Consider the following 24,106-nt stretch of genomic DNA (forward strand, 5'->3'; position numbering starts at 1 on the left):
ACTGGTCCAACGCTCTAACCACTAGACTACCTGCTGGTTACTGGCCCAACGCTCTAACCACTAGGCTACCTGCTGGTTACTGGCCCAACGCTCTAACCACTAGACTACCTGCTGGTTACTGTCTCAACACTCTAACCACTAGGCTACCTGCTGGTTACTTGCCCAACGCTCTAACCACTAGACTACCTACTGGTTACTGTCTCAACAATCTAACCACTAGACTACCTGCTGGTTACTGGCCCAACACTCTAACCACTAGACTACCTGCTGGTTACTGTCTCAACACTCTAACCACTAGGCTACCTGCTGGTTACTGGCCCAACACTCTAACCACTAGACTGCCTGCTGGTTACTGACCCAACGCTCTAACCACTAGGCTACCTGCTGGTTACTGGCCCAACGCTCTAACCACTAGGCTACCTGCTGGTTACTGGCCCAACGCTCTAACCACTAGGCTACCTGCTGGTTACTAGCCCAACACTCTAACCACTAGACTACCTGCTGGTTACTGACCCAATGCTCTAACCACTAGGCTACCTGCTGGTTACTGGCCCAACACTCTAACCACTAGGCTACCTGCTGGTTACTGACCCAACGCTCTAACCACTAGGCTACCTGCTGGTTACTGGCCCAACGCTCTAACCACTAGACTACCTGCTGGTTACTGGCCCAACGCTCTAACCACTAGACTACCTGCTGGTTACTGGCCCAACGCTCTAACCACTAGGCTACCTGCTGGTTACTGGCCCAACGCTCTAACCACTAGGCTACCTGCTGGTTACTAGCCCAACGCTCTAACCACTAGACTACCTGCTGGTTACTGGCCCAACGCTCTAACCACTAGACTACCTGCTGGTTACTGGCCCAACGCTCTAACCACTAGGCTACCTGCCGCCCCCATTATACATTTGAGATCAATGTTTGTTTTTAATCCTGTGTTTCATTACATACAGAATCGCTACGTGTTTAGCAGGGCGGTTGGCACTGTTAAAAACAACCTATTTACAAAATAGTTTCCTTGAAAGAACAGTGGTCTGATGGCCCACCAGCAGTAAAACATCTCCTCTCCAATAGATAATTGTCATGGCTGTGTTAACATAAACATACCTGAGCTGGAAGTTGAAGGTTGTTCTGACTAAGAGGAATGACCCAGGTGTTGTTGGGGTGCTCTGCTACACATTCAGCAGCCAGCCAGTACAGTCTCTGAGGACCTGAGGGAGATGTCTCTATTCTACTGTTCTTCTGCTGTACAGGTTCAACTATTCATGGATTCAGGTAGAAAGGGTTCTATAATGGAACCAATAAGTGTTCTTCAAAGGGTTCTCCTATGGGGACAGCTGAAGAACCCCTGTAGGTTCTAGATAGAACCTTTTTTTCTAAGAGTGTATCAGCAGACAGATAATCTATCATGAGCCTCCTCTCCTCTCCTCTCCTCTCCTCTCCTCTCCTCTCCTCTCCTCTCCTCTCCTCTCCTCTCCCTCTCCTCTCCTCTCCTCTCCTCTCCTCTCCTCTCCTCTCCTCTCCTCTCCTCTCCTCTCCTCTCCTCTCCTCTCCTCTCCTCTCCTCTCCTCTCCTCTCTCCTCCTCTCCTCTCCTCTCTTCTCTCTCCTCCTCTCCTCTCCTCTCCTCTCCTCTCTCCTCCTCTCCTCTCCTCTCTTCTCTCTCCTCCTCTCCTCTCCTCTCATCTCCTCTCTCTTCTTCTCTGTTCTTCATTCCCAGCTGCCATCCGTTGTCGGGGGAGTGTGCGTGTGCGGCAGGGTGGGCGGGCTTGTTCTGCAACGAGACCTGTCCGTCAGGTTACTATGGCGAGGGATGTAAGGAGGCGTGTGTGTGTACCAACGGAGCCGACTGTGAGGGCATCAGCGGAGCCTGCGTCTGTGCCCCCGGGTACATGGTGAGTAGATGGTTCAGGACACACTATACCCACTGTACACCTGTACTTAGGGAGCGTTTTTATTAAACTTCTTAGGAAGCTTTAGGACAGTAGTTGAAAGTGAAATGCGTCATTACTAATTGCTTAATGGATTTGAACTGTTTTTGTGTGGGTCGTCAGAACAGAACTTCAGGTAAAACCCTGCCAAGCAGCAGACGGGGAAATAGACAGGCAGTCTTGGACTGGAGAGATGCAGTACAGCAAAATACCAGACAGTTTACTATATTATATTATTATTACAGTACTATACTACTATACTGTATACACTATTATTATTACTGTACTATATTACTATACTGTATACACTATTATTATTATTACTGTACTATACTACTATACTGTATACATTATTATTATTATTACTGTACTATACTACTATACTGTATACATTATTATTATTATTACTGCACTATACTACTATACTGTATACATTATTATTATTATTACTGTACTATACTACTATACTGTATACATTATTATTATTATTACTATACTTTACAAAGCTTTAGTCTGTACCCCAAATGACACCCTATTCCCTATATAGTGCACTACTATAGACCAGAGCCCTATTCCCTATATAGTGGTACTACTATAGACCAGAGCCCTATTCCCTATATAGTGGCACTACTATAGACCAGAGCCCTATTCCCTATATAGTGGTACTACTATAGACCAGAGTCCTATTCCCTATATAGTGGTACTACTATAGACCAGAGCCCTATTCCCTATATAGTGGTACTACTATAGACCAGAGTCCTATTCCCTATATAGTGGTACTACTATAGACCAGAGCCCTATTCCCTATATAGTGCACTACTATAGACCAGAGTCCTATTCCCTATATAGTGCACTACTATAGACCAGAGTCCTATTCCCTATATAGTGGTACTACTATAGACCAGAGCCCTATTCCCTATATAGTGGTACTACTATAGACCAGAGCCCTATTCCCTATATAGTGGTACTACTATAGACCAGAGCCCTATTCCCTATATAGTGGTACTACTATAGACCAGAGCCCTATTCCCTATATAGTGGTACTACTATAGACCAGAGCCCTATTCCCTATATAGTGGTACTACTATAGACCAGAGCCCTATTCCCGGTTGTCGTAAGGATTGGACCAAGGTGCAGCGGGAACGTGTAAACTCATCTTCTTTATTTTTATTAAAAGAAGGAAAAACAAAAGAAACACGTATACAAAACAACGAACGACACTAAACAGTCCTGTCAGGTGCACAGACACAAAACAGGAGACCCACAAACCCCCATAGCACAAACACCCCTATACATAGGACCTTCAATCAGAGGCAACGAGGAACAGCTGCCTCCAATTGAAGGTCAATCAACAAACCCTAAACATAGAAGTAGAAAACTAGACTGAACATAGAAATACACTAACCTAGAACATAGCCCAACAAACCCCGAAACACTCTAAACAAACACCCCCCTGCCACGTCCTGACCAAACTACAATAACAAATAACCCCTTTAGTGGTCAGGATGTGACAGTGTACTACTTTAGACCAGGCCCTATTCCCTATATAGTGCACTACTTTTGACCAGAACCCATGACCACAAGTAGTGCACTATATGGCGAATATGGTGCCATTTGAGACGTACCCCATTATCTATGAGGTGAACCTTAATGAGGCATCATTTCCCCTTCACTCTGAGAGATGTACTGTAGCTGTCAATGGAAGAGATGGTAGCTTTGAGATGTACTGTAGATGTCAGTGGAAGAGATGGTAGCTTTGAGATGTACTGTAGCTGTCAATGAAAGAGATGGTAGCTTTGAGATGTACTGTAGATGTCAATGGAAGAGATGGTAGCTTTGAGATGTACTGTAGATGTCAATGGAAGAGATGGTAGCTTTGAGATGTACTGTAGATGTCAATGGAAGAGATGATAGCTTTGAGATGTACTGTAGATGTCAATGGAAGAGATGGTAGCTTTGAGATGTACTGTAGATGTCAGTGGAAGATATGGTAGCTTTGAGATGTACTGTAGATGTCACTGGAAGAGATGGTATCTTTGAGATGTACTGTAGATGTCACTGGAAGAGATGGTAGCTTTGGGATGTACTGTAGATGTCAGTGGAAGAGATGGTACCTTTGAGATGTACTGTAGATGTCAATGGAAGAGATGGTAGCTTTGAGATGTATTGTAGATGACAATGGAAGAGATGGTAGCTTTGAGATGTACTGTAGATGTCAATGGAAGAGATGGTAGCTTTGAGTGGGACTGTGATCAACCAGATGTACTGAATGTACCAGGGCAGGGCTGTGACCCCAGCTTCACTCACAGCCTGTTGTACCAAATGGCACCTTATAGGGAGAAGAGGAGGCATTTGGACGCAGGCTCTTTGCTACAGGGAGACGGGGAGAGATGGAATGAGATGAGTCAGTCCTGTAGCACGACACAGTTAACTACCCTGAACCCTAAGTGTAGAGACAGAAACACACACACACACACACACACACACACACACACACACACACACCCCCCCCCCCCCCCCCCCCCCCCCCCCACACACACACACACACACACACACACACACACACACATACACACACACACACACACAGCGCGGCCCTTAGTGCCAGAGGAACACAGTCTGTTTGTTAACAGAGAGAGGAGAGGAGGAGAGGAACACAGTCTGTTTGTTAACAGAGAGAGGAGAGGAGGAGAGGAACACCGTCTGTTTGTTAACAGGGAGGAGAGGAGGAGAGGAACACAGTCTGTTTGTTAACAGAGAGAGGAGGAGGAGAGGAACACAGTCTGTTTGTTAACAGAGAGGAGAGGAGGAGAGGAACACAGTCTGTTTGTTAACAGACAGAGAGGAGAGGAACACAGTCTGTTTGTTAACAGAGAGAGGGGAGAGGAGGAGAGGAACACAGTCTGTTTGTTAACAGAGAGAGAGGAGGAGAGGAACACAGTCTGTTTGTTAACAGACAGAGAGGAGGAGAGGAACACAGTCTGTTTGTTAACAGACAGAGAGGAGAGGAGGAGAGGAACACAGTCTGTTTGTTAACAGAGAGAGGAGAGGAGCAGAGGAACACAGTCTGTTTGTTAACAGAGAGGAGAGGAGAGGAGGAGAGGAACACAGTCTGTTTGTTAACAGACAGAGAGGAGGAGAGGAGGAGAGGAACACAGTCTGATTGTTAACATGTTGGGTCTAGGGGGCAGCATTTGCACGTCTGGATAAAAAAAATGTACCCGATTTAATCTGGTTACTAATCCTACCCAGTAACTAGAATATGCATATACTTATTATATATGGATAGAAAACACTCAAAAGTTTCCAAAACTGTTTGAATGGTGTCTGTGAGTATAACAGAACTCATTTGGCAGGCAAAACCCTGAGACATTTTCTGACAGGAAGTGGATACCTGATGTGTTGTATTGACTTTAAACCTATCCCATTGAAAAACACAGGGGTTTAGGAATATTTTGGCACTTCCTATTGCTTCCACTAGATGTCACCAGCCTTTACAAAGTGTTTTGAGTCTTCTGGAGGGAGATCTGACCGAACAAGAGCCATGGAACGATGATGTCCCATTAGACACCTGGCGCGCTAGTTCATGTTGGGTACCCTCGTTCCAATACGTTATAAAAGAGTATGCATTCGTCCACCTTGAATATTATTCATGTTCTGGTTAAAAAAGGCCCTAATGATTTATGCTATACAACGTTTGACATGTTTGAACGAACGGAAATATATTTTTTCCCCTCGTTCATGACGAGAAGTCCGGCTGGCTTACATCATGTGCTAACGAGACGGAGATTTTTGGACATAAATGATGAGCTTTTTTGAACAAAACTACATTCGTTATGGACCTGTGATACCTGGAAGTGACATCTGATGAAGAGAATCAAAGGTAATGGATTATTTACATAGTATTTTCGATTTTAGATCTCCCCAACATGACGTCTAGTCTGTATTGCAACGCGTATTTTTCTGGGCGCAGTGCTCAGATTATTGCAAAGTGTGATTTCCCAGTAAGGTTATTTTTAAATCTGGCAAGTTGATTGCGTTCAAGAGATGTAAATCTATAATTCTTTAAATGACAATATAATATTTTACCAATGTTTTCTAATTTTAATTATTTAATTTGTGACGCTGACTTGACTGCCGGTTATTGGAGGGAAACGATTTCCTCAACATCAATGCCATAGTAAAACGCTGTTTTTAGATATAAATATGAACTTGATAGAACTAAAAATGCATGCATTGTCTAACATAATGTCCTAGGAGTGTCATCTGATGGAGATTGTAAAAGGTTAGTGCATCATTTTAGCTGGTTTTATGGTTTTGGTGACCCTGTCTTTGACTTGACAAAACATTACACACAACTCTTGTAAATGTACTGTCCTAACATACTCTAAATTTATGCTTTCGCCGTAAAACCTTTTTGAAATCGTAAAACGTGGTTAGATTAAGGAGATGTTTATCTTTCAAATGGTGTAAAATAGTTGTATTTTTGAAAAATTTGAATTTTGACATTTATTTGGATTCAAATTTGCCGCTCTTGAAATGCACCTGCTGTTGATGGAGTGCACCACGGGTGGCACGCTAGCGTCCCACCTAGCCCCAAGAGGTTAACAGAGAGGAGAGGAGGAGAGGAACACAGTCTGTTTGTTAACAGAGAGGAGAGGAGGAGAGGAACACAGTCTGTTTGTTAACAGAGAGGAGAGGAGGAGAGGAACACAGTCTGTTTGTTAACAGAGAGAGAGGAGAGGAGGAGAGGAACACAGTCTGTTTGTTAACAGAGAGAGGAGAGGAGGAGAGGCACACAGTCTGTTTGTTAACAGACAGAGAGGAGAGGAGCACAGTCTGTTTGTTAACAGAGAGAGGAGAGGAGGAGAGGAACACAGTCTGTTTGTTAACAGAGAGGAGAGGAGGAGAGGTACACAGTCTGTTTGTTAACAGAGAGGAGAGGAGGAGAGGAACACAGTCTGTTTGTTAACAGAGAGAGGAGAGGAGGAGAGGTACACTGTCTGTTTGGTAACAGAGAGAGGAGAGGAACACAGTCTGTTTGGTAACAGAGAGAGGAGAGGAGGCGAGGAGGAGAGGAGCACAGTCTGTTTGTTAACAGACAGAGAGGAGAGGAACACAGTCTGTTTGTTAACAGAGAGGAGAGGAGGAGAGGAACACAGTCTGTTTGTTAACAGAGAGAGAGGAGTGGAGGAGAGGAACACAGTCTGTTTGTTAACAGAGAGAGAGGAGAGGAACACAGTCTGTTTGTTAACAGAGAGGAGAGGAGGAGAGGAGGAGAGGAACACAGTCTGTTTGTTAACAGAGCAGAGAGGAGAGGAGGTGAGGAACACAGTCTGTTTGTTAACAGAGCGGAGAGGAGAGGAGGAGAGGAACACAGTCTGTTTGTTAACAGAGAAAGAGGAGAGGAGGGGAGGAACACAGTCTGTTTGTTAACAGACAGAGAGGAGAGGAACACAGTCTGTTTGTTAACAGAGAGGAGAGGAGGAGAGGAACACAGTCTGTGTGTTAAGAGAGGAGAGGAGGAGAGGAACACAGTCTGTTTGTTAACAGAGAGGAGAGGAACACAGTCTGTTTGTTAACAGAGAGAGGAGAGGAGGAGAGGAACACAGTCTGTTTGTTAACAGGGAGGAGAGGAGGAGAGGAACACAGTCTGTTTGTTAACAGCGAGAGTAGGAGGAGAGGAACACAGTCTGTTTGTAAACAGACAGGGAGGAGAGGAACACAGTCTGTTTGTTAACAGAGAGAGGGGAGAGGAGAAGAGGAACACAGTCTGTTTGTTAACAGAGAGAGAGGAGGAGAGGAACACAGTCTGTTTGTTAACAGAGAGGAGAGGAGAGGAGGAGAGGAACACAGTCTGTTTGTTAACAGAGAGGAGAGGAGGAGAGGAACACAGTCTGTTTGTTAACAGACAGAGAGGAGAGGAACACAGTCTGTTTGTTAACAGAGAGAGAGGAGAGGAGGAGAGGAACACAGTCTGTTTGTTAACAGAGAGAGGAGAGGAGGAGAGGAACACAGTCTGTTTGTTAACAGACAGAGAGGAGAGGAGCACAGTCTGTTTGTTAACAGAGAGGAGAGGAGGAGAGGAACACAGTCTGTTTGTTAACAGAGAGAGAGGAGTGGAGGAGAGGAACACAGTCTGTTTGTTAACAGAGAGAGAGGAGAGGAACACAGTCTGTTTGTTAACAGAGAGGAGAGGAGAGGAGGAGAGGAACACAGTCTGTTTGTTAACAGAGAGAGGAGAGGAGGAGAGGAACACAGTCTGTTTGTTAACAGAGAGAGGAGAGGAGGAGAGGAGGAGAGGAACACAGTCTGTTTGTTAACAGAGCGGAGAGGAGAGGAGGTGAGGAACACAGTCTGTTTGTTAACAGAGCGGAGAGGAGAGGAGGAGAGGAACACAGTCTGTTTGTTAACAGAGAAAGAGGAGAGGAGGAGAGGAACACAGTCTGTTTGTTAACAGACAGAGAGGAGAGGAACACAGTCTGTTTGTTAACAGAGAGGAGAGGAGGAGAGGAACACAGTCTGTGTGTTAAGAGAGGAGAGGAGGAGAGGAACACAGTCTGTTTGTTAACAGAGAGGAGAGGAACACAGTCTGTTTGTTAACAGAGAGAGGAGAGGAGGAGAGGAACACAGTCTGTTTGTTAACAGGGAGGAGAGGAGGAGAGGAACACAGTCTGTTTGTTAACAGAGAGAGTAGGAGGAGAGGAACACAGTCTGTTTGTAAACAGACAGGGAGGAGAGGAACACAGTCTGTTTGTTAACAGAGAGAGGGGAGAGGAGAAGAGGAACACAGTCTGTTTGTTAACAGAGAGAGAGGAGGAGAGGAACACAGTCTGTTTGTTAACAGAGAGGAGAGGAGGAGAGGAACACAGTCTGTTTGTTAACAGAGAGAGAGGAGAGGAACACAGTCTGTTTGTTAACAGAGAGAGGGGAGAGGAGGAGAGGAACACAGTCTGTTTGTTAACAGAGAGAGAGGAGAGGAGGAGAGGAACACAGTCTGTTTGTTAACAGAGAGAGGAGAGGAGGAGAGGAACACAGTCTGTTTGTTAACAGACAGAGAGGAGCACAGTCTGTTTGTTAACAGAGAGAGGAGAGGAGGAGAGGAACACAGTCTGTTTGTTAACAGAGAGGAGAGGAGGAGAGGTACACAGTCTGTTTGTTAACAGAGAGGAGAGGAGGAGAGGAACACAGTCTGTTTGTTAACAGAGAGGAGAGGAGGAGAGGAACACAGTCTGTTTGTTAACAGAGAGAGGAGAGGAGGAGAGGTACACTGTATGTTTGGTAACAGAGAGAGGAGAGGAACACAGTCTGTTTGGTAACAGAGAGAGGAGAGGAGGCGAGGAGGAGAGGAACACAGTCTGTTTGTTAACAGACAGAGAGGAGAGGAACACAGTCTGTTTGTTAACAGAGAGGAGAGGAGGAGAGGAACACAGTCTGTTTGTTAACAGAGAGAGAGGAGAGGAGGAGAGGAACACAGTCTGTTTGTTAACAGAGAGAGAGGAGTGGAGGAGAGGAACACAGTCTGTTTGTTAACAGAGAGAGAGGAGAGGAACACAGTCTGTTTGTTAACAGAGAGAGAGGAGAGGAACACAGTCTGTTTGTTAACAGAGAGGAGAGGAGAGGAGGAGAGGAACACAGTCTGTTTGTTAACAGAGAGAGGAGAGGAGGAGAGGAGGAGAGGAACACAGTCTGTGTGTTAACAGAGAGGAGAGGAGGAGAGGAACACAGTCTTTTTGTTAACAGAGAGGAGAGGAACACAGTCTGTTTGTTAACAGAGAGAGGAGAGGAGGAGAGGAACACAGTCTGTTTGTTAACAGGGAGGAGAGGAGGAGAGGAACACAGTCTGTTTGTTAACAGAGAGAGTAGGAGGAGAGGAACACAGTCTGTTTGTAAACAGACAGGGAGGAGAGGAACACAGTCTGTTTGTTAACAGAGAGAGGGGAGAGGAGAAGAGGAACACAGTCTGTTTGTTAACAGAGAGGAGAGGAGGAGAGGAACACAGTCTGTTTGTTAACAGAGAGAGAGGAGGAGAGGAACACAGTCTGTTTGTTAACAGAGAGGAGAGGAGAGGAGGAGAGGAACACAGTTTGTTTGTTAACAGAGAGGAGAGGAGGAGAGGAACACAGTCTGTTTGTTAACAGACAGAGAGGAGAGGAACACAGTCTGTTTGTTAACAGAGAGGAGAGGAACACAGTCTGTTTGTTAACAGAGAGAGGAGAGGAGGAGAGGAACACAGTCTGTTTGTTAACAGGGAGGAGAGGAGGAGAGGAACACAGTCTGTTTGTTAACAGAGAGAGTAGGAGGAGAGGAACACAGTCTGTTTGTAAACAGACAGGGAGGAGAGGAACACAGTCTGTTTGTTAACAGAGAGAGGGGAGAGGAGAAGAGGAACACAGTCTGTTTGTTAACAGAGAGAGAGGAGGAGAGGAACACAGTCTGTTTGTTAACAGAGAGGAGAGGAGAGGAGGAGAGGAACACAGTCTGTTTGTTAACAGAGAGAGAGGAGAGGAACACAGTCTGTTTGTTAACAGAGAGAGAGGAGGCGAGGAGAGGAACACAGTCTGTTTGTTAACAGAGAGAGGAGAGGAGGAGAGGAACACAGTCTGTTTGTTAACAGACAGAGAGGAGCACAGTCTGTTTGTTAACAGAGAGAGGAGAGGAGGAGAGGAACACAGTCTGTTTGTTAACAGAGAGGAGAGGAGGAGAGGTACACAGTCTGTTTGTTAACAGAGAGGAGAGGAGGAGAGGAACACAGTCTGTTTGTTAACAGAGAGGAGAGGAGGAGAGGAACACAGTCTGTTTGTTAACAGAGAGAGGAGAGGAGGAGAGGTACACTGTCTGTTTGGTAACAGAGAGAGGAGAGGAACACAGTCTGTTTGGTAACAGAGAGAGGAGAGGAGGCGAGGAGGAGAGGAACACAGTCTGTTTGTTAACAGACAGAGAGGAGAGGAACACAGTCTGTTTGTTAACAGAGAGGAGAGGAGGAGAGGAACACAGTCTGTTTGTTAACAGAGAGAGAGGAGAGGAGGAGAGGAACACAGTCTGTTTGTTAACAGAGAGAGAGGAGTGGAGGAGAGGAACACAGTCTGTTTGTTAACAGAGAGAGAGGAGAGGAACACAGTCTGTTTGTTAACAGAGAGAGAGGAGAGGAACACAGTCTGTTTGTTAACAGAGAGGAGAGGAGAGGAGGAGAGGAACACAGTCTGTTTGTTAACAGAGAGAGGAGAGGAGGAGAGGAGGAGAGGAACACAGTCTGTGTGTTAACAGAGAGGAGAGGAGGAGAGGAACACAGTCTTTTTGTTAACAGAGAGGAGAGGAACACAGTCTGTTTGTTAACAGAGAGAGGAGAGGAGGAGAGGAACACAGTCTGTTTGTTAACAGGGAGGAGAGGAGGAGAGGAACACAGTCTGTTTGTTAACAGAGAGAGTAGGAGGAGAGGAACACAGTCTGTTTGTAAACAGACAGGGAGGAGAGGAACACAGTCTGTTTGTTAACAGAGAGAGTCGAGAGGAGAAGAGGAACACAGTCTGTTTGTTAACAGAGAGGAGAGGAGGAGAGGAACACAGTCTGTTTGTTAACAGAGAGAGAGGAGGAGAGGAACACAGTCTGTTTGTTAACAGAGAGGAGAGGAGAGGAGGAGAGGAACACAGTCTGTTTGTTAACAGAGAGGAGAGGAGGAGAGGAACACAGTCTGTTTGTTAACAGACAGAGAGGAGAGGAACACAGTCTGTTTGTTAACAGAGAGAGAGGAGAGGAGGAGAGGAACACAGTCTGTTTGTTAACAGAGAGAGGAGAGGAGGAGAGGAACACAGTCTGTTTGTTAACAGACAGAGAGGAGAGGAGCACAGTCTGTTTGTTAACAGAGAGGAGAGGAGGAGAGGAACACAGTCTGTTTGTTAACAGAGAGAGAGGAGTGGAGGAGAGGAACACAGTCTGTTTGTTAACAGAGAGAGAGGAGAGGAACACAGTCTGTTTGTTAACAGAGAGGAGAGGAGAGGAGGAGAGGAACACAGTCTGTTTGTTAACAGAGAGAGGAGAGGAGGAGAGGAGGAGAGGAACACAGTCTGTTTGTTAACAGAGCGGAGAGGAGAGGAGGTGAGGAACACAGTCTGTTTGTTAACAGAGCGGAGAGGAGAGGAGGAGAGGAACACAGTCTGTTTGTTAACAGAGAAAGAGGAGAGGAGGAGAGGAACACAGTCTGTTTGTTAACAGACAGAGAGGAGAGGAACACAGTCTGTTTGTTAACAGAGAGGAGAGGAGGAGAGGAACACAGTCTGTGTGTTAAGAGAGGAGAGGAGGAGAGGAACACAGTCTGTTTGTTAACAGAGAGGAGAGGAACACAGTCTGTTTGTTAACAGAGAGAGGAGAGGAGGAGAGGAACACAGTCTGTTTGTTAACAGGGAGGAGAGGAGGAGAGGAACACAGTCTGTTTGTTAACAGAGAGAGTAGGAGGAGAGGAACACAGTCTGTTTGTAAACAGACAGGGAGGAGAGGAACACAGTCTGTTTGTTAACAGAGAGAGGGGAGAGGAGAAGAGGAACACAGTCTGTTTGTTAACAGAGAGAGAGGAGGAGAGGAACACAGTCTGTTTGTTAACAGAGAGGAGAGGAGAGGAGGAGAGGAACACAGTCTGTTTGTTAACAGAGAGGAGAGGAGGAGAGGAACACAGTCTGTTTGTTAACAGACAGAGAGGAGAGGAACACAGTCTGTTTGTTAACAGAGAGAGAGGAGAGGAGGAGAGGAACACAGTCTGTTTGTTAACAGAGAGAGGAGAGGAGAAGAGGAACACAGTCTGTTTGTTAACAGACAGAGAGGAGCACAGTCTGTTTGTTAACAGAGAGAGGAGAGGAGGAGAGGAACACAGTCTGTTTGTTAACAGAGAGGAGAGGAGGAGAGGTACACAGTCTGTTTGTTAACAGAGAGGAGAGGAGGAGAGGAACACAGTCTGTTTGTTAACAGAGAGGAGAGGAGGAGAGGAACACAGTCTGTTTGTTAACAGAGAGAGGAGAGGAGGAGAGGTACACTGTCTGTTTGGTAACAGAGAGAGGAGAGGAACACAGTCTGTTTGGTAACAGAGAGAGGAGAGGAGGCGAGGAGGAGAGGAACACAGTCTGTTTGTTAACAGACAGAGAGGAGAGGAACACAGTCTGTTTGTTAACAGAGAGGAGAGGAGGAGAGGAACACAGTCTGTTTGTTAACAGAGAGAGAGGAGAGGAGGAGAGGAACACAGTCTGTTTGTTAACAGAGAGAGAGGAGTGGAGGAGAGGAACACAGTCTGTTTGTTAACAGAGAGAGAGGAGAGGAACACAGTCTGTTTGTTAACAGAGAGAGAGGAGAGGAACACAGTCTGTTTGTTAACAGAGAGGAGAGGAGAGGAGGAGAGGAACACAGTCTGTTTGTTAACAGAGAGAGGAGAGGAGGAGAGGAGGAGAGGAACACAGTCTGTGTTTTAACAGAGAGGAGAGGAGGAGAGGAACACAGTCTTTTTGTTAACAGAGAGGAGAGGAACACAGTCTGTTTGTTAACAGAGAGAGGAGAGGAGGAGAGGAACACAGTCTGTTTGTTAACAGGGAGGAGAGGAGGAGAGGAACACAGTCTGTTTGTTAACAGAGAGAGTAGGAGGAGAGGAACACAGTCTGTTTGTAAACAGACAGGGAGGAGAGGAACACAGTCTGTTTGTTAACAGAGAGAGGGGAGAGGAGAAGAGGAACACAGTCTGTTTGTTAACAGAGAGGAGAGGAGGAGAGGAACACAGTCTGTTTGTTAACAGAGAGAGAGGAGGAGAGGAACACAGTCTGTTTGTTAACAGAGAGGAGAGGAGAGGAGGAGAGGAACACAGTCTGTTTGTTAACAGAGAGGAGAGGAGGAGAGGAACACAGTCTGTTTGTTAACAGACAGAGAGGAGAGGAACACAGTCTGTTTGTTAACAGAGAGAGAGGAGAGGAGGAGAGGAACACAGTCTGTTTGTTAACAGAGAGAGGAGAGGAGGAGAGGAACACAGTCTGTTTGTTAACAGACAGAGAGGAGAGGAGCACAGTCTGTTTGTTAACAGAGAGAGGAGAGGAGGAGAGGAACACAGTCTGTTTGTTAACAGAGAGGAGAGGAGGAGAGGTACACAGTCTGTTTGTTAACAGAGAGGAGAGGAGGAGAGGAACACAGTCTGTTTGTTAACAGAGAGGAGAGGAGGAGAGGAACACAGTCTGTTTGTTAACAGAGAGAGGAGAGGAGGAGAGGTACACTGTCTGTTTGGTAACAGAGAGAGGAGAGGAACACAGTCTGTTTGGTAACAGAGAGAGGAGAGGAGGCGAGGAGGAGAGGAACACAGTCTGTGTGTTAACAGAGAGGAGAGGAGGAGAGGAACACAGTCTGTTTGTTAACAGAGAGGAGAGGAACACAGTCTGTTTGTTAACAGAGAGAGGAGAGGAGGAGAGGAACACAGTCTGTTTGTTAACAGGGAGGAGAGGAGGAGAGGAACACAGTCTGTTTGTTAACAGAGAGAGTAGGAGGAGAGGAACACAGTCTGTTTGTAAACAGACAGGGAGGAGAGGAACACAGTCTGTTTGTTAACAGAGAGGAGAGGAGAGGAGGAGAGGAACACAGTCTGTTTGTTAACAGAGAGGAGAGGAGGAGAGGAACACAGTCTGTTTGTTAACAGAGAGAGAGGAGGAGAGGAACACAGTCTGTTTGTTAACAGAGAGGAGAGGAGAGGAGGAGAGGAACACAGTCTGTTTGTTAACAGAAAGGAGAGGAGGAGAGGAACACAGTCTGTTTGTTAACAGACAGAGAGGAGAGGAACACAGTCTGTTTGTTAACAGAGAGAGAGGAGAGGAGGAGAGGAACACAGTCTTTTTGTTAACAGAGAGAGGAGAGGAGGAGAGGAACACAGTCTGTTTGTTAACAGACAGAGAGGAGAGGAGCACAGTCTGTTTGTTAACAGAGAGGAGAGGAGGAGAGGAACACAGTCTGTTTGTTAACAGAGGAGAGGAGGAGAGGAACACAGTCTGTTTGTTAACAGAGAGAGGAGAGGAGGAGAGGTACACTGTCTGTTTGGTAACAGAGAGAGGAGAGGAACACAGTCTGTTTGGTAACAGAGAGAGGAGAGGAACACAGTCTGTTTGGTAACAGAGAGAGGAGAGGAGGCGAGGAGGAGAGGAACACAGTCTGTTTGTTAACAGACAGAGAGGAGAGGAGCACAGTCTGTTTGTTAACAGAGAGAGGAGAGGAGGAGAGGAACACAGTCTGTTTGTTAACAGAGAGGAGAGGAGGAGAGGTACACAGTCTGTTTGTTAACAGAGAGGAGAGGAGGAGAGGAACACAGTCTGTTTGTTAACAGAGAGGAGAGGAGGAGAGGAACACAGTCTGTTTGTTAACAGAGAGAGGAGAGGAGGAGAGGTACACTGTCTGTTTGGTAACAGAGAGAGGAGAGGAACACAGTCTGTTTGGTAACAGAGAGAGGAGAGGAGGCGAGGAGGAGAGGAACACAGTCTGTGTGTTAACAGAGAGGAGAGGAGGAGAGGAACACAGTCTGTTTGTTAACAGAGAGGAGAGGAACACAGTCTGTTTGTTAACAGAGAGAGGAGAGGAGGAGAGGAACACAGTCTGTTTGTTAACAGGGAGGAGAGGAGGAGAGGAACACAGTCTGTTTGTTAACAGAGAGAGTAGGAGGAGAGGAACACAGTCTGTTTGTAAACAGACAGGGAGGAGAGGAACACAGTCTGTTTGTTAACAGAGAGGAGAGGAGAGGAGGAGAGGAACACAGTCTGTTTGTTAACAGAGAGGAGAGGAGGAGAGGAACACAGTCTGTTTGTTAACAGAGAGAGAGGAGGAGAGGAACACAGTCTGTTTGTTAACAGAGAGGAGAGGAGAGGAGGAGAGGAACACAGTCTGTTTGTTAACAGAAAGGAGAGGAGGAGAGGAACACAGTCTGTTTGTTAACAGACAGAGAGGAGAGGAACACAGTCTGTTTGTTAACAGAGAGAGAGGAGAGGAGGAGAGGAACACAGTCTTTTTGTTAACAGAGAGAGGAGAGGAGGAGAGGAACACAGTCTGTTTGTTAACAGACAGAGAGGAGAGGAGCACAGTCTGTTTGTTAACAGAGAGGAGAGGAGGAGAGGAACACAGTCTGTTTGTTAACAGAGAGGAGAGGAGGAGAGGAACACAGTCTGTTTGTTAACAGAGAGAGGAGAGGAGGAGAGGTACACTGTCTGTTTGGTAACAGAGAGAGGAGAGGAACACAGTCTGTTTGGTAACAGAGAGAGGAGAGGAGGCGAGGAGGAGAGGAACACAGTCTGTTTGTTAACAGACAGAGAGGAGAGGAACACAGTCTGTTTGTTAACAGAGAGGAGAGGAGGAGAGGAACACAGTCTGTTTGTTAACAGAGAGAGAGGAGAGGAGGAGAGGAACACAGTCTGTTTGTTAACAGAGAGAGAGGAGTGGAGGAGAGGAACACAGTCTGTTTGTTAACAGAGAGAGAGGAGAGGAACACAGTCTGTTTGTTAACAGAGAGAGAGGAGAGGAACACAGTCTGTTTGTTAACAGAGAGGAGAGGAGAGGAGGAACACAGTCTGTTTGTTAACAGAGAGAGGAGAGGAGGAGAGGAGGAGAGGCACACAGTCTGTGTGTTAACAGAGAGGAGAGGAGGAGAGGAACACAGTCTGTTTGTTAACAGAGAGGAGAGGAACACAGTCTGTTTGTTAACAGAGAGAGGAGAGGAGGAGAGGAACACAGTCTGTTTGTTAACAGGGAGGAGAGGAGGAGAGGAACACAGTCTGTTTGTAAACAGACAGGGAGGAGAGGAACACAGTCTGTTTGTTAACAGAGAGAGGGGAGAGGAGAAGAGGAACACAGTCTGTTTGTTAACAGAGAGGAGAGGAGGAGAGGAACACAGTCTGTTTGTTAACAGACAGAGAGGAGAGGAACACAGTCTGTTTGTTAACAGAGAGAGGGGAGAGGAGGAGAGGAACACAGTCTGTTTGTTAACAGAGAGAGAGGAGAGGAACACAGTCTGTTTGTTAACAGAGAGGAGAGGAGGAGAGGAACACAGTCTGTTTGTTAACAGAGAGGAGAGGAGGAGAGGTACACTGTCTGTTTGGTAACAGAGAGAGGAGAGGAACACAGTCTGTTTGGTAACAGAGAGAGGAGAGGAGGCGAGGAGGAGAGGAACACAGTCTGTTTGTTAACAGACAGAGAGGAGAGGAACACAGTGTGTTTGTTAACAGAGAGGAGAGGAGGAGAGGAACACATGCTGTTTGTTAACAGAGAGAGAGGAGAGGAGGAGAGGAACACAGTCTGTTTGTTAACAGAGAGAGAGGAGTGGAGGAGAGGAACACAGTCTGTTTGTTAACAGAGAGAGAGGAGAGGAACACAGTCTGTTTGTTAACAGAGAGAGAGGAGAGGAACACAGTCTGTTTGTTAACAGAGAGGAGAGGAGAGGAGGAGAGGAACACAGTCTGTTTGTTAACAGAGAGAGGAGAGGAGGAGAGGAGGAGAGGAACACAGTCTGTTTGTTAACAGAGAGAGGAGAGGAGGAGAGGAACACAGTCTGTTTGTTAACAGGGAGGAGAGGAGGAGAGGAACACAGTCTGTTTGTTAACAGAGAGAGGAGAGGAGGAGAGGAACACAGTCTGTTTGTTAACAGAGAGAGGAGAGGAGGAGAGGAGGAGAGGAACACAGTCTGTTTTTTAACAGAGCGGAGAGGAGAGGAGGAGAGGAACACAGTCTGTTTGTTAACAGTGAAAGAGGAGAGGAGGAGAGGAACACAGTCTGTTTGTTAACAGACAGAGAGGAGAGGAGGAGAAGAACACAGTCTGTTTGGTAACAGAGAGAGAGGAGAGGAACACAGTCTGTTTGTTAACAGACAGAGAGGAGAGGAACACAGTCTGTTTGTTAACCTCTTGGGGCTAGGTGGGACGCTAGCGTGCCACCCGTGGTGCACTCCATCAACAGCAGGTGCATTTCAAGAGCGGCAAATTTGAATCCAAATAAATGTCAAAATTCACATTTTTCAAAAATACAACTATGTTACACCATTTGAAAGATAAACATCTCCTTAATCTAACCACGTTTTACGATTTCAAAAAGGTTTTACGGCGAAAGCATAAATTTAGAGTATGTTAGGACAGTACATTTACAAGAGTTGTGTGTAATGTTTTGTCAAGTCAAAGACAGGGTCACCAAAACCATAAAACCAGCTAAAATGATGCACTTTCCTTTTACAATCTCCATCAGATGACACTCCTAGGACATTATGTTAGACAATGCATGGATTTTTAGTTCTATCAAGTTCATATTTATATCCAAAAACAGCGTTTTACTATGGCATTGATGTTGAGGAAATCGTTTCCCTCCAATAACCGGCAGTCAAGTCAGCGTCACAAATTAAATAATTAAAATTAGAAAACATTGGTAAAATATTATATTGTCATTTAAAGAATTATAGATTTACATCTGTTGAACGCAATCAACTTGCCAGATTTAAAAATAACCTTACTGGGAAATCACACTTTGCAATAATCTGAGCACTGCGCCCAGAAAAATACGCGTTGCGATACAGACTAGACGTCATGTTGGGGAGATCTAAAATCGAAAATACTATGTAAATAATCCATTACCTTTGATTCTCTTCATCAGATGTCACTTCCAGGTATCACAGGTCCATAACGAATGTAGTTTTGTTCAAAAAAGCTCATCATTTATGTCCAAAAATCTCCGTCTCGTTAGCACATGATGTAAGCCAGCCGGACTTCTCGTCATGAACGAGGGGAAAAAATATATTTCCGTTCGTTCAAACATGTCAAACGTTGTATAGCATAAATCATTAGGGCCTTTTTTAACCAGAACATGAATAATATTCAAGGTGGACGAATGCATACTCTTTTATAACGTATTGGAACGAGGGTACCCAACATGAACTAGCGCGCCAGGTGTCTAATGGGCCATCATCGTTCCATGGCTCTTGTTCGGTCAGATCTCCCTCCAGAAGACTCAAAACACTTTGTAAAGGCTGGTGACATCTAGTGGAAGCAATAGGAAGTGCCAAAATATTCCTAAACCCCTGTGTTTTTCAATGGGATAGGTTTAAACTCAATACAACACATCAGGTATCCACTTCCTGTCAGAAAATGTCTCAGGGTTTTGCCTGCCAAATGAGTTCTGTTATACTCACAGACACCATTCAAACAGTTTTGGAAACTTTAGAGTGTTTTCTATCCATATATAATAAGTATATGCATATTCTAGTTACTGGGTAGGATTAGTAACCAGATTAAATCGGGTACATTTTTTTTATCCAGAGGTGCAAATGCTGCCCCCTAGACCCAACAGGTTAACAGAGAGGAGAGGAGAAGAGGAACACAGTCTGTGTGTTAACAGAGAGGAGAGGAGGAGAGGAACACAGTCTGTTTCTTAACAGAGAGGAGAGGAGGAGAGGAACACAGTCTGTTTGTTAACAGAGAGAGGAGAGGAGGAGAGGAACACAGTCTGTTTGTTAACAGAGAGGAGAGGAGGAGAGGAACACAGTCTGTTTGGTAACAGAGAGGAGAGGAGGAGAGGAACACAGTCTGTTTGTTAACAGACAGAGAGGAGAGGAACACAGTCTGTTTGTTAACAGAGAGAGGGGAGAGGAGGAGAGGAACACAGTCTGTTTGTTAACAGAGAGAGAGGAGGAGAGGAACACAGTCTGTTTGTTAACAGACAGAGAGGAGGAGAGGCACACAGTCTGTTTGTTAACAGACAGAGAGGAGAGGAGGAGAGGAACACAGTCTGTTTGTTAACAGAGAGAGGAGAGGAGGAGAGGACCACAGTCTGTTTGTTAACAGACAGAGAGGAGAGGAGCACAGTCTGTTTCTTAACAGAGAGAGGAGAGGAGGAGAGGAACACAGTCTGTTTGTTAACAGAGAGGAGAGGAGGAGAGGTACACAGTCTGTTTGTTAACAGAGAGGAGAGGAGGAGAGGAACACAGTCTGTTTGTTAACAGAGAGAGAGGAGAGGAGGAGAGGTACACAGTCTGTTTGTTAACAGAGAGAGAGGAGAGGAACACAGTCTGTTTGTTAACAGAGAGAGAGGAGAGGAACACAGTCTGTTTGTTAACAGAGGGATAGGAGTGGAGGAGAGGAACACAGTCTGTTTGTTAACAGAGAGAGGAGAGAGGAGGAGAGGAACACAGTCTGTTTGTTAACAGAGAGAGGAGAGGAACACAGTCTGTTTGTTAACAGAGAGGAGAGGAGAGGAGGAGAGGAACACAGTCTGTTTGTTAACAGAGAGAGGAGAGGAGGAGAGGAGGAGAGGAACACAGTCTGTTTGTTAACAGAGAGGAGAGGAGAGGAGGAGAGGAACACAGTCTGTTTGTTAACAGAGAGAGGAGAGGAGGAGAGGAACACAGTCTGTTTGTTAACAGAGAGGAGAGGAGAGGAGGTGAGGAACACAGTCTGTTTGTTAACAGAGCGGAGAGGAGAGGAGGAGAGGAACACAGTCTGTTTGTTAACAGAGAAAGAGGAGAGGAGGAGAGGAACACAGTCTGTTTGTTAACAGACAGAGAGGAGAGGAACACAGTCTGTTTGTTAACAGAGAGGAGAGGAGGAGAGGAACACAGTCTGTGTGTTAACAGAGAGGAGAGGAGGAGAGGAACACAGTCTGTTTGTTAACAGAGAGGAGAGGAACACAGTCTGTTTGTTAACAGAGAGAGGAGAGGAGGAGAGGAACACAGTCTGTTTGTTAACAGGGAGGAGAGGAGGAGAGGCACACAGTCTGTTTGTTAACAGAGAGAGTAGGAGGAGAGGAACACAGTCTGTTTGTAAACAGACAGGGAGGAGAGGAACACAGTCTGTTTGTTAACAGAGAGAGGGGAGAGGAGAAGAGGAACACAGTCTGTTTGTTAACAGAGAGGAGAGGAGGAGAGGAACACAGTCTGTTTGTTAACAGAGAGAGAGGAGGAGAGGAACACAGTCTGTTTGTTAACAGAGAGGAGAGGAGAGGAGGAGAGGAACACAGTCTGTTTGTTAACAGAGAGGAGAGGAGGAGAGGAACACAGTCTGTTTGTTAACAGACAGAGAGGAGAGGAACACAGTCTGTTTGTTAACAGAGAGAGAGGAGAGGAGGAGAGGAACACAGTCTGTTTGTTAACAGAGAGAGGAGAGGAGGAGAGGAACACAGTATGTTTGTTAACAGACAGAGAGGAGAGGAGCACAGTCTGTTTGTTAAGAGAGAGAGGAGAGGAGGAGAGGAACACAGTCTGTTTGTTAACAGAGAGGAGAGGAGGAGAGGTACACAGTCTGTTTGTTAACAGAGAGAAGAGGAGGAGAGGAACACAGTCTGTTTGTTAACAGAAAGGAGAGGAGGAGAGGAACACAGTCTGTTTGTTAACAGAGAGAGGAGAGGAGGAGAGGTACACTGTCTGTTTGGTAACAGAGAGAGGAGAGGAACACAGTCTGTTTGGTAACAGAGAGAGGAGAGGAGGCGAGGAGGAGAGGAACACAGTCTGTTTGTTAACAGACAGAGAGGAGAGGAACACAGTCTGTTTGTTAACAGAGAGGAGAGGAGGAGAGGAACACAGTCTGTTTGTTAACAGAGAGAGAGGAGAGGAGGAGAGGAACACAGTCTGTTTGTTAACAGAGAGAGGAGTGGAGGAGAGGAACACAGTCTGTTTGTTAACAGAGAGAGAGGAGAGGAACACAGTCTGTTTGTTAACAGAGAGAGAGGAGAGGAACACAGTCTGTTTGTTAACAGAGAGGAGAGGAGAGGAGGAGAGGAACACAGTCTGTTTGTTAACAGAGAGAGGAGAGGAGGAGAGGAACACAGTCTGTTTGTTAACAGGGAGGAGAGGAGGAGAGGAACACAGTCTGTTTGTTAACAGAGAGAGGAGAGGAGGAGAGGAACACAGTCTGTTTGTTAACAGAGAGAGGAGAGGAGGAGAGGAGGAGAGGAACACAGTCTGTTTTTTAACAGAGCGGAGAGGAGAGGAGGAGAGGAACACAGTCTGTTTGTTAACAGAGAAAGAGGAGAGGAGGAGAGGAACACAGTCTGTTTGTTAACAGACAGAGAGGAGAGGAGGAGAAGAACACAGTCTGTTTGGTAACAGAGAGAGAGGAGAGGAACACAGTCTGTTTGTTAACAGACAGAGAGGAGAGGAACACAGTCTGTTTGTTAACAGAGAGGAGAGGAGGAGAGGAACACAGTCTGTGTGTTAACAGAGAGGAGAGGAGGAGAGGAACACAGTCTGTTTGTTAACAGAGAGGAGAGGAGGAGAGGAACACAGTCTGTTTGTTAACAGAGAGAGGAGAGGAGGAGAGGAACACAGTCTGTTTGTTAACAGAGAGGAGAGGAGGAGAGGAACACAGTCTGTTTGTTAACAGAGAGGAGAGGAGGAGAGGAACACAGTCTGTTTGTTAACAGACAGAGAGGAGAGGAACACAGTCTGTTTGTTAACAGAGAGAGGGGAGAGGAGGAGAGGAACACAGTCTGTTTGTTAACAGAGAGAGAGGAGGAGAGGAACACAGTCTGTTTGTTAACAGACAGAGAGGAGGAGAGGAACACAGTCTGTTTGTTAACAGACAGAGAGGAGAGGAGGAGAGGAACACAGTCTGTTTGTTAACAGAGAGAGGAGAGGAGGAGAGGACCACAGTCTGTTTGTTAACAGACAGAGAGGAGAGGAGCACAGTCTGTTTCTTAACAGAGAGAGGAGAGGAGGAGAGGAACACAGTCTGTTTGTTAACAGAGAGGAGAGGAGGAGAGGTACACAGTCTGTTTGTTAACAGAGAGAGAGGAGAGGAGGAGAGGTACACAGTCTGTTTGTTAACAGAGAGAGAGGAGAGGAGGAGAGGTACACAGTCTGTTTGTTAACAGAGAGAGAGGAGAGGAACACAGTCTGTTTGTTAACAGAGAGAGAGGAGAGGAACACAGTCTGTTTGTTAACAGAGAGAGAGGAGTGGAGGAGAGGAACACAGTCTGTTTGTTAACAGAGAGAGGAGAGAGGAGGAGAGGAACACAGTCTGTTTGTTAACAGAGAGGAGAGGAGAGGAGGAGAGGAACACAGTCTGTTTGTTAACAGAGAGAGGAGAGGAGGAGAGGAGGAGAGGAACACAGTCTGTTTGTTAACAGAGAGGAGAGGAGAGGAGGAGAGGAACACAGTCTGTTTGTTAACAGAGAGAGGAGAGGAGGAGAGGAACACAGTCTGTTTGTTAACAGAGCGGAGAGGAGAGGAGGAGAGGAACACAGTCTGTTTGTTAACAGAGAGGAGAGGAGGAGAGGAACACAGTCTTTGTGTTAACAGAGAGGAGAGGAGGAGAGGAACACAGTCTGTTTGTTAACAGAGAGGAGAGGAACACAGTCTGTTTGTTAACAGAGAGAGGAGAGGAGGAGAGGAACACAGTCTGTTTGTTAACAGGGAGGAGAGGAGGAGAGGAACACAGTCTGTTTGTTAACAGAGAGAGGAGGAGGAGAGGAACACAGTCTGTTTGTTAACAGAGAGGAGAGGAGGAGAGGAACACAGTCTGTTTGTTAACAGACAGAGAGGAGAGGAACACAGTCTGTTTGTTATCAGACAGAGAGGAGAGGAGGAGAGGAACACAGTCTGTTTGTTAACAGAGAGGAGAGGAGAGGAGGAGAGGAACACAGTCTGTTTGTTAACAGACAGAGAGGAGAGGCGCACAGTCTGTTTGTTAACAGAGAGAGGAGAGGAGGAGAGGAACACAGTCTGTTTGTTAACAGAGAGGAGAGGAGGAGAGGAACACAGTCTGTTTGTTAACAGACAGAGAGTAGAGGAACACAGTCTGTTTGTTAACAGAGAGAGAGGAGAGGAGGAGAGGAACACAGTCTGTTTGTTAACAGAGAGAGGAGAGGAGGAGAGGAACACAGTATGTTTGTTAACAGACAGAGAGGAGAGGAGCACAGTCTGTTTGTTAACAGACAGAGAGGAGAGGAACACAGTCTGTTTGTTAACAGACAGAGAGGAGAGGAACACAGTCTGTTTGTTAACAGAGAGAGAGGAGAGGAGGAGAGGAACACAGTCTGTTTGTTAACAGAGAGAGGAGAGGAGGAGAGGAACACAGTCTGTTTGTTAACAGAGAGGAGAGGAGGAGAGGTACACAGTCTGTTTGTTAACAGAGAGAAGAGGAGGAGAGGAACACAGTCTGTTTGTTAACAGAAAGGAGAGGAGGAGAGGAACACAGTCTGTTTGTTAACA

General features: G+C 46.0%; 1 protein-coding gene across 2 annotated transcripts in view; it reads left to right on the plus strand.

Annotated features, from left to right (window-relative positions):
* Positions 1-24,106, plus strand: part of LOC106593436 (multiple epidermal growth factor-like domains protein 11) — a 386,429-nt gene that overhangs the window by 225,708 nt on the left and 136,615 nt on the right. For both annotated transcript variants that reach the window (XM_082969798.1, XM_082969799.1), the window contains exon 11: positions 1,719-1,893. In XM_082969798.1, coding sequence (XP_082825924.1) covers positions 1,719-1,893 — 175 coding nt within the window. The remainder of the gene's footprint in view (positions 1-1,718; positions 1,894-24,106) is intronic.

The sequence above is a fragment of the Salmo salar genome, chromosome 26 (assembly GCF_965601325.2).
Source record: "Salmo salar chromosome 26, fSalSal1, whole genome shotgun sequence".
Classification (NCBI taxonomy): Eukaryota; Metazoa; Chordata; class Actinopteri; order Salmoniformes; family Salmonidae; genus Salmo; species Salmo salar.